At 42.1% G+C, this 10,755-nt stretch overlaps 1 protein-coding gene across 2 annotated transcripts in view; it reads right to left on the bottom strand.

The window, feature by feature from the left end:
• Window positions 1-4,582: 4,582 nt before the first annotated feature.
• DYNC1I1 (dynein cytoplasmic 1 intermediate chain 1) overlaps window positions 4,583-10,755 on the bottom strand; it is a 1,604,297-nt gene continuing 1,598,124 nt past the window's right edge. For both annotated transcript variants that reach the window (XM_085630867.1, XM_085630869.1), the window contains one exon: window positions 4,583-9,433. In XM_085630867.1, the coding sequence (XP_085486993.1) occupies window positions 9,323-9,433 (111 nt within the window). In that variant the 3' untranslated portion in view covers window positions 4,583-9,322. The remainder of the gene's footprint in view (window positions 9,434-10,755) is intronic.

The following is a 10,755-nucleotide window of genomic DNA, read 5'->3' as shown; positions in this document are numbered from 1 at the left end:
GGACAAATTCTTTCCTCCGGAAAAGATCAAAGAGGTTAAGGGTAATGTGGTCATACTAGAGAATGGGAAAATGTGGAGTATGGATAGAGTTGTCACGTGTCCTGTTGACTCTAGCACTAGAGATGTAGACGTGGCACAAGGATATGGTAGCACACTTGAGTAGGAGCAGGAGAGAAGGAGACAAAGACCCAGAAATGCTCCCCTATGGCACAAAGACTACAAGATGTGTTGAAGGGCAACTCTTACTCCATGTCGTTTCCCCTTTCATCGCAGGCCTGCCACCCAGGATAGGGTGATGTATCCCTGCCCCCCGGGCATGTCACCTCCTACCTCCCCTCCCTTTCCCCCCTTTGTTACTTTCCCTTCGGGAAGGAAGATGTGTTGTATTCTTCCCTCTTGGTTCGACCCCAGCACCCCTCCTCCCTGTGATCTCATGGTTCCTTCTTAGAATGTTGTAGTGAAGGGTCTTTTGGAATGTTGACGGAGAGAGCCTGACTAATACTAAGCGCTGGTGGCAAGCTGGAGATGCAGTTGATGTAACCCATGAATAAAGAAGATTTTACTTACATTTTGATCTCGTGATTACTTCAGGATTCTATCTTTTGATGTCAAAAATCCACCAAACGAAATTGGAGAAAATAGCTAAAAATACTTTCTGATTCTGTGAATGACCACATTATTGATAGCCTGGACAAAAGAACACACCGTTAAATTAAGTGCTAGGTTTTGCCTGGAATGCTCACAAACACTTAATTTCTGTTGGGCCTTCTGCAAAAACAAAAAAGGAAAGTGGGAGAGCTGCACCAAGGCAGGTGTTCCCCCTCAGACTTCTAAGTGGAGGGATTCACTAACATGCACAGATGCGACTTGAGGTTCTGACCTTTCTCTGTCCATGCTCAGGGACAGATTTACTAACGTGCCACCCACCACAGAGCAGATGCCAAAAATGCTGCACTGAGTTGCGTAACAGGGAGGGAGCAGGAGAACGCCATATCTATAGAGATATGTCTCTCTCCTCCCCTCTCCCTAGCACCAGCGCAGAATTTTGCTTCCGTGTGCCACACACACCTTTGCACCATAGTGCAAGGTGTGTGCGAGAGTCAAGCATAGGTTTTGTACTGGAAGGGTCCCTTCCACTAGAAAATACTATGCTTAGACAACTTTTAAAACTTTTCCTACTTTGTACAGTGCAAAATCGTAAAAGATGTAAACATTTCTCCTTTGAACACCTAGTTTCAAGGGGCGTAATTTTTTTATGCAAAACCCTGTCTCACATTTTTGCTAGATAGAGTTTTGCATCAAGAAATGGGGGGCCCCCTCAAGTTTTGTTTTGCCAAGGGGACTGGGGCATGGCATTATGAAACCAGGTAGAAGTAACAAACTGATTTCAGTAGACCATCCGCCAGTAGGTCCAGAAAAGATATATACTAGAATTACATTTAAACAAGCCTATAAACGAAGACTCAGTAATATTCTTTATGGCATCCAAAATGACCTTTTAACAGCGTATATAGTGCTTTGTAGTTTTCCAACCAGGTGAATGGGTTTTCTGTCCCACAAAAGGGTCTTGTTTGTGAAGACAAGTGATACTCAACTTTGATGCAGAATGAACCCTCTAAGAGCATAATATAGATGGTCCAGGGGCAATATAGTGGGTTTGTCTCATACAAGTTTATTCGGGGGTAAAGCAGGGGGTGGAGTAGGAGGATAACAAGGGGATAAGAAAGTAACATGAAAGGGGGATCACAATCAAATACTTAATAGTAGCAACAGTGGTGGATTGTACTAAAAAGGTAGTCTTCGAGCTTGTTCAAGGTACAGAAACAGTACAAATCTCACTTAATGACATGAACCTTGATGGCTTTGAACCCAACTTTCACCCAATGCCAAGTCATTCAGATTCTCACTGGACACCAACCTCATCCTCAAGGAACAGACTGCTAAAAAACAAAGATAACTGGTACCAGCTCTTTTCTAAAATAAGGGAAAGGTTTCTTCCAGAAAGCGACATAAAAACTACTGTTCAAGCCCTGATACTCGTATCTGGCTCCATAGTTTCCCAGACTCCACACTGGCATAGCTTAAGGGCATCCTAAATGCTGCAGCAAAGCTCATCTAGGGCCTGAAGAAATATGATCCCATCACTATTATCTTGATGGAACTCCAAAGGCTCACTCTGCCCGACGCACCATCTTCAAAACCAGCTGCGTCATTTACAAAGCCATCATGGCCAGCACCTACACTTATGTTGCAGACAAGCTCACCGTGTCTGGTTGTTCCCAGGACACTCGTAGCCAGGACACCACCAGACTTCAGCCTAAGAAGGGTAAAAAGGTAAAAAGAAGACCACAGACCTTTTCCATCTATGAACAGAGGGCTGGAACAGCAGCCCCATATTACCCACGAATGGGCCAATGCTGCTCCATTTTAGGAAAGAGTTGAAGACTCGCCTTTTTAAAGAACACTACATCCCAATGAATTAACAGTCCACAATCCAGTTATCTCTCCTATCAGACTGTATGCTTGTCTTTCACCATTACAGCGCTCTGCTGCTTTTTGGCTAGGTTTGCACAATAGAAATACAATATAGATACATATATGGAAGAAGGGACACTGCAGAAGGCCAGATACATATGTCCAGTAGGAATCCATATGCATGTGATGAGGTAAAAATGCTAGTATATCTTAAAATATGAGGACAGTCTATACTCCACAATAAAATAGCTATGGAAACGTCATTGCTCTTTGAGAAGGGACAGTAGGCCATTTAACAGACAATGCACTATGCATCATTAAATCTAAATCTGGCATGTAGAGTGCAGGGAAACATTTGAAAAAATGGACCCCAATATTTCTTCGACTCTCTGCATGTAGTCTGTATATAATTCTCTTGTATGATGCCACCTTCACTAAGATACTAAGCTGGACCCAATACCAGTACTGAATGCACCCATCTCTTGCGATGAATCGATATACTTTGGATAGTGGAGGTATCACATAGAATCTCCACAGAGTCCAGCAAAAAAATCCATTTCCCCAGTTCACAAAATTGAAGATCCCATCTTCCTCCAGTACTCTTAGAGATTTGGGCAGGACCAGATCATATGCACAATATCACCTTTTGGACTTCGATTCCTACAGCAACAATAGTCAGGGCTCTAGCTGACATTGTGTGTTCTTTGAGGCATTGAGTGCAAATGTTGTAAGTAACTAGAATTTAAACTGGATTCACAAAGACCTCTGTAATCTGTGGTTAGAACAGCGGACCAAGCTTCCTCACTGTTGTCCAGTTGAAGTGGTTCCTTTCAGGGGGATCTCAAATGATTGGGAAAGGTTCCACAGAGGTCTCAAACTACACCTGTGTCGGGCTCCAAATACTAACATACTGCAGCAGTGAGAGGAGATATCCAGCATAGAAGGGTGTGCTTTCAGTTTATTGCATAAGCAATGGGACAGTTGAAGAAAAAAATATTAGTAGTTTTGTATAGCATGGACGTGACCCTAGGTTGTCACAGACTTTTTTATGTTACAAGTAGCATAAAAATTGGGACACATGATGAGGTCAAACACATTATTGAACTCAATTAAGGAGTTTGTAAAGGCAAAACTATATTTGAATCGAAGGAACAAAAAACGAAGAAATTAAAAATACATTTTCAAATATAATATGTATGGTGTCTTCACTGATAGAACTAATCATTCCATGTGGCTTTGGATAAGAGTATCATCCATTCAGATTTTTTACTTGGTGATGCCCTTTTCTGTGTAGAAAAATCACAGTCAGGTGCATACTGGGGGAATCAAACTCAAATTTAGATCATTTTGAGAAACGATATTTGAAAAGAAGTCTCTATATTTAGGGGCATATATTATGTAGGAGTTGTGTCGAACTTGAGCCACGCAACAGGGCGCAAGAGCTACATAGGTCTTAGGTTTGATTTATCAAGCCACACAAGGCTATCAGCAAATAATGCAGGTGAAACTGAGGAACTACCCTAATCTCAGGTAGCTAGAAGCCTAACGCCCCTCTCATTATTGCGCGAATACTAGAAGTTCTTTCTCTGCTCATCTCCAGAGGACACGATATTGACCATTCTGTTTTTTCTATATATGAAAATCAGAACGGAAAATAAACCCATGCAAGAGTTATCAATAAAAGCAGAACATGTCTAAATTAATAAAATCAAATTCTCAAGTAAGACATTTTATCAATAGAATAAAGCAATCACAGTATAAAAGAAAAATGCAAGGACCAAGACTGATATTTGGTGGCTAAGATTTGGGACCACTTGTAAAAGGGGACAGAAATGTGACCGCATCTTCTCCCCCATTTATCTCTGGAATGGAACACAAAAAAATACTTAACTTTAAACAATATTATATTGTCTATGTTGCAAGTTTCTGAAGGGTCAAATATAGTTCTGATTCTCAATCACCCCTTGCCGAAGAACAGATAGTAGTCTGGTAAGGAATCCATGAGCCTGATGAGTAGGTCACTTCGAATATAATCACAGATTTTGAACACATTCCATGCAGGTGTTGGGCTGTACGATGAACACACAGAGCAGGCGTTACACAGAGCTGGTGTCTTATATAGCTGAATTTATTTGTTTCAGTACAGCATCACTAACAGGTCGCATCAGTTTAGCCTCCAGTCAGCAACTGAACTTCTAAGAACCTGTCCAGATCACAAGCTGTCAACATTTTCTACATATGTAGAGTTCTATGATAACACAAAAGAAGGACTAACAAAACATAGTTCAAAACCACAAGACATCCCCATAGAAATTTGAGAACACCTAACAGAGATATCAATAATATGATGGAATGACTATAAGAACAATAGACCTGCATTAATCAACGGATAATATGAATAACAGAACAGCTGCCTTTAAGAGAAATACAGAGAAGTTATTTTAACATAACATAGTTAAAACCCAAAATAGTTGTGCTGTCTCACATAACATGGCCCGAACTTAATTGTACCTTCTTGACCTAGAAATGTCCAGATATATAAGTTTCCGGACATCAATCTTGGGTTCTAATGCTAACCCCTGGTTATAACCAGAAGCACACACGCCATCATCCACACCCGATACATTACTAACCTGGACATACTCCAGGGGCAAGCAGAGGCTAGAGTAACAAACTTTTCCTTGATGGCTACAATATGATGAAATCTGACTGTCCCCAATCAGGCACAACTCGTCACCATTGTTGGGTTGCATGAAGGCCACACAGAGCAGGAGCCTTATACAGCAGGATTTATTACGGTGAGTACCGCATCTCCAACAGGTGGTCTCAGTTCAGCCTCCAGTCAGCAACTGAACTTGTAAGAAACTGTCCAGACCACAAGCTGTCAACATTCTCTGCATATTTAGAGTTCTATGGTAACACAAATGAAGGACTAACAATAAATAGTTCAAAACAACAGCCGGTCGCTCTGAACACATATTTATGGTGAAACGGTTTTGTGTTACCAAACTTGTTTTGTATGGTTAGTTTATTCCTTTTTGTCCATAGATATTACGAGACCGGGAATTCATAGGAGGATTTGCTCATCCACAGGGCACTCTAACTGCTTGCAATGCACTATAGCCATCTTCTCAGAAGCACTAGGACTGGTTTCATGGAAAGCAGGTGAAGTCCCTGCAGTAATTCTGCCACACACTTTTCAAATTGTCATCACATTCTTCCCTTGTCTTTCGTTGCACGAAGGAAAACCCAGTGAACCACCTCCACATTTGACCTTCATTGTTGAAGGACATTTTTGGTAATGCGTTCATATTAAAGATTTTGATGCCCTAGATGTCTTTCTGCCTTTAACAGTAAATAATAGTCCAACGTTGCTTCTGCAGTCAAGTTGCGAGAGTTCATCTATCGTACGATATGCTCCTTTTGGCCCGCATCTCGCGGAATTCACTCTCTCTGATTTCCTTTCTTCAGTGCTTAATTTGAGCCTGTGATCGCAGATGGTGTGTAATGGAGAACAAGACTTGTGTTTTTTTAATCAAAAGTCTAAAACCCTGGCAAGGGAAAGACAGAAAAAGCAAGCAGGAAGAATGAATATCAAGATGGGAAAACAGTGACAGAGGAAAAAAGAAGTATAAAGAGACCTGCAATCATGAAATAAACAGACAGAAAGCATCATATTGTAGAAGAAGGAAGCATGAATTTGAAATAAAGACTAAGCAGCCTCCTTATTAGACATCTCCAACATTCAGCAGCACTGGCCACATGGCTCCCAAGAAAACGCTTGGGCCCCAGGACACACCCTCGTTCCCCTTACTCTCTGCCTTTTAGAACTGCGGCAAGGTCACCTGTGGAGAGAATTTGTCAATGGATACAAGAGACGCCATTCAATGTACAGAAAAGAAAATATGAATTACAGATGCAGTATCTTATTTTCTATATTTTATAATGCAGTTACGATCTATTATTTACAAATCCATTTTCTTTATAATGCTGAACAATAATGTGTCTGACACTTATACACAGGCACTTTACCAATTATTATGCGCCATGCTTCCAAATGATAATCTTTGTCCAGATTTATACACGATTCAAATTTTAACAATAGCCATGCTCACAACCATAAGTACAGTTCAGCATGCTTTCTGCCCAAATGTATGTTGAGTCGATCCTAGCAGACAGCTCAGCTGCCAGCTTGCAAAATACCTATTGTGGGCTTACCAACACCTTATAGCCTGCCCATTGCTTACCATTGGGTGCCTTTATTGTCACTCTCATCTGCTTGTTTCTTATTAAATGACTTTCCTTGTCCCAGCTTGTCCATCTAGTGTTTATCCAGCCCTTGAACCATAGCCTTTTTATTATCTTGCTTTTTGTCTGGCTTCTATCATTCCACTGCTCACTTTTAGGGAACTACTTTTTAGGGGGAAGCCTACCAGACAGCACAGCAGTCTGGTTTGCTGAAGACATCTTGGGCACATTCAGAGAGCTGACTTAGGAATGCATTCCGTCCGTTGCTGACCATTGGCTTAGTGGTTTGTAACTCACATTTCCTGGGTTTCTATTTGCTAGTTTTAGGCTGTACAGCTTGTGTTTGTCCCTCCTGTTGCCCCATACTTGTTTAAACTTGTTTACTGTACTCATCCACGAAATAGCTTTTTGTAAAAGGGTCTTTAAATCTTGTTGTTCTCTTGTCACATTTGCTGTGCATTCAAAGACAGAGATCAAATGTCAAGCTGAGGGAGCTTGGTATTCACTTTGCAATCTCAGACTTCAAAGTGAGAGCATTTATGTGACCATCCTGATAAGAACCCATATAAGAGGAGAGTGTGTAAGATTGTTTTTTTCTAGCACACAACAAAGAAAAGCGAACTGTGCTGATTTTTCAGAATATATCAGAATTAGTACAAATGAAGCACACATGATCGTTTGTGTGCAGTAAACCCATATTTTGGTGCAAATGTAATGGTAATTTCAATTGAAAATGTTTTGCCTGTAATGGCAGTGAGCTACCACACCATACATACTCCACACACATTCCAATCTACTCCACCTCAAACTACCCTACTCCAAACTACTCCCACTCTATTCCATTATATCCTACTATAATCCACCCAATCTACCCCACTGCTCTCCAATTCTACCCCAATCCACCCAACTCCACAATCTACTCAACTCCAGTCCACCCCACACCAACACCCCAATTCAAACTACCCCACTGCAATCTACCTCACTCCACCTTTCCAACCTACCCCAATCCTCCCCACTCTACCCCACCCCACTCTACCCCCATTCCATTCTACCCCACTCCACACTACTCCCTTTGAACCATGCGGAGCAGCAACCACAGTCGTGTATACCATGGCTAAAACACCTTGCTGAAACCAATAGTTCTCGCATTGGGAAGACCTATTAGCTTTGCCAATGCTTGGTTTTTTGGGCCTCGCAATGCATGAGAGCTCCCTCCTTGTGCTTCTGACCCCCTTCCAGTGCTGCTGTCTCCCTCATGTGCTACTAGTTGTCTTGTGTGCTTCATTTGCTTGCTTGCTGCGTGTTGCTTTCTCGTGTGTGTTTCTCCCTTCAACCGTTGTGGTGATGCTTTTATCCTACCCACTCCAACTGGCTTCCCATCCCTGTCCAATCCACGTTGCTGTCACCCGAACCCTACCCGCTTGGTCTTTTTTTTTTTTTTTTTTTTTCGAAGGACCAGTTAGCAGATTGCTACCGGCTACTTCAATTAAAAAAAATGTTGTTACTGATCCATCTCAGATTTGTAAACAAAAAAAAAATTAGACCTGTGTCATTTCATAGGCACTCGTGTGGTGACGCATGCCTGCAAAATGGCGTGGTTCGCTGCTTCATCACATTATTTAAATCTGTATTTATTTATTTTAAACATTTGGCCGTGCTGTGCAATATCTTGCTGATGCTGCACAGCATCACTAAAAGGAATTTACAAAGCCGATAGATTCCACAGGCATGACATAATGGCTTTGCCAGGGCCTGTTCTTTTCATTATAGTGGCCAAGGAAACCCAAGGTACTGTTTCTTTTAAGCTCCATGACCAGTATCAAATCTATTTGAAATATTGATCAAGAAAAAATACATGGCAGACTTTAAAGGAATAGTCTTCACTCTGCTGCACTGCTCTCTCATAGTTTATTTCCTCTGAGCTACTGCGATTGTTTCTTGGACTTAATGTAGCTACAGCAACAGAAAGACGATGCAATGCTCTCATTATGCACATGCTTAGGGATCGTTTATTTTTATGCTCACAAATAAATATGTTCCATACAGCAGGCTGCAATAAATTTAGAACAGAAATGCTCATATAGTACAATCATTCATACCGCAAATCACCGTGTAACACACCACATCTAACGTGTTTCATCAAGTGCCTTGCAGTGAAGCACACCACATCTGCAGAGGATCCCACCTATGTGGAAGTAATCCCGTAGGACCATGGTGCACCCAGGCACGAGATTAAATATGGGCTTCCTGGAGACTAAGGAGATTGTTATCCTTCTTCTTTGTAAATTCGATCCAACCTTACCTACCAGGTTTACCTTATGGGTCTAAGTCACAAGAACACCTTGCTTCGAGCCCTAGGCTTTCATTCACAACATTGGTGCCCTCAGGGACTTGGAATGTGTCTAGTTAATTTGGATTGTTCACAAAGAAGGTCCAGGACTGGAAATGTGAGTTCTTGTGAAATGAAGTCATATGGTAATCCTACAAAAGCATTGGAGAGTAGCAGAGAGCAATAGACACCAGGAAAAGCCAGTGATACAGTAGAAGAGCTAAGGCAATCAGATGCAACCCAGTGGTTAAAAGGATGGACCTCCATCTACTAGGCTGAAAGCTGTACATCTCCATCTTCTTCACCGTCTGCTCTATTGGCATGAATCTCAGCCAATGTCCGGGCGAAGCGGCTCCACTCATCATTATGAGGGACAGCAATCTGGAAAGAAAGGGAGATATGAAAATGTTACCAAAGTCCTCAGCTGTAGGAACTAACAAGTTATCAGGAAGCTGTGCCTTTGGAGAGTAATTAAATTATTTGCCAAATGGCATGCAAACGTGTGACTTACTTATAGATACAATAAATGTGCCAAAAAGCCCAATTCACGATGAAGATGGAAAGGTTTGGGCAGATGCAAAGCACGGTTGTTGCAGAGCGCTTTGATCTGCTAGCAATCGCACTGCCTCTGATCCAGAAATAGGAGAACTTCTGTTGCAGCTAAAATCCAGTAGTTGCTTAGTAAAACCATGGGAGAATCTGTGGGTAGAAGTTGATGTGCAGGTGAAACACCTCCAGATTTCCGTCCTTCTACTGCTGTCATATGTGCATGACGTTACACTTTCAATAGTGCTGCTGACTGGGAGTTATGAGGGAATCCTCTCTTAGTATTCACCTGTGGGGCAGATTGTTTTTTTCTTGGGTGACAACTTTCTCCTCCATCAGTAAATAAGTCATGCTCGGGATGCACATACTTTTCATGCCCACAACATGGTGCATTAAGGTAATCTATTCTGTCAACCAGAAAGGTTTAACCACAAAGACAAATTCTGATTGGTTAAAGACCTACAAAGCAGACAAACAGCATGTTGCTTCAGATGGGCCACGTTTGATTTAGGTTCTGTTTTAAGGTAATTCATATTTGCAGCTCAGTAGACAATCAGATTATACAGGCTCCGGGTGGTCTGTGGGGGGTGGCTGAGGCAGAGCAACACCAGGATTCCTGCAGTGATCCATGTCCCACTGTGTGATTTTTTTGCACTATTTGCCACCATACGCCTGTCTGTTGACACAAAAGTAGATTCTAAAAATGACACATTTAGTCATTGATTTTCTTCTCCAATGCACAGACAGAAAAATCAGAATTCTGCCCCCCACTTGAGCTCCTCTGTATTAAGTCGTATGATACTTTGAGTGACTGAAGCAGATTCTGAAGTTGGTTGTAGGCTAGACAATTTAGGCAAAAGGTAGTAATTTTAGGATTTAGATTTTATTGATTTTGTATAGAACAGGAATCGTGAAACGCCGACCGAGGAATCACCTAACCTGTGGACCCTTGCTGTTGTTGGAGCCTCCTTGTTAACCTGCCGCCACTGATTGCCGCACCCGCTTCGCGGGTGCCGCTTCGCGGGTGCCGCTTCGCGCTGTGGGTCCTGTGGAGGGGCAGTCCACAGACTCTGTGTGTGCCTGGGGCCTGATAGGTCATCACGGGGAAGTAACGCTGCAGGGACTCGCTTGACCAGGAGTCCCTGCACGGCATAGGA

This window comes from Triturus cristatus, chromosome 10 (assembly GCF_964204655.1).
Source record: "Triturus cristatus chromosome 10, aTriCri1.1, whole genome shotgun sequence".
Lineage (NCBI taxonomy): Eukaryota > Metazoa > Chordata > Amphibia > Caudata > Salamandridae > Triturus > Triturus cristatus.
The sequence above is the reverse complement of the archived record's forward strand: the minus strand, read 5'-3'. Positions and strand labels throughout refer to the sequence as shown.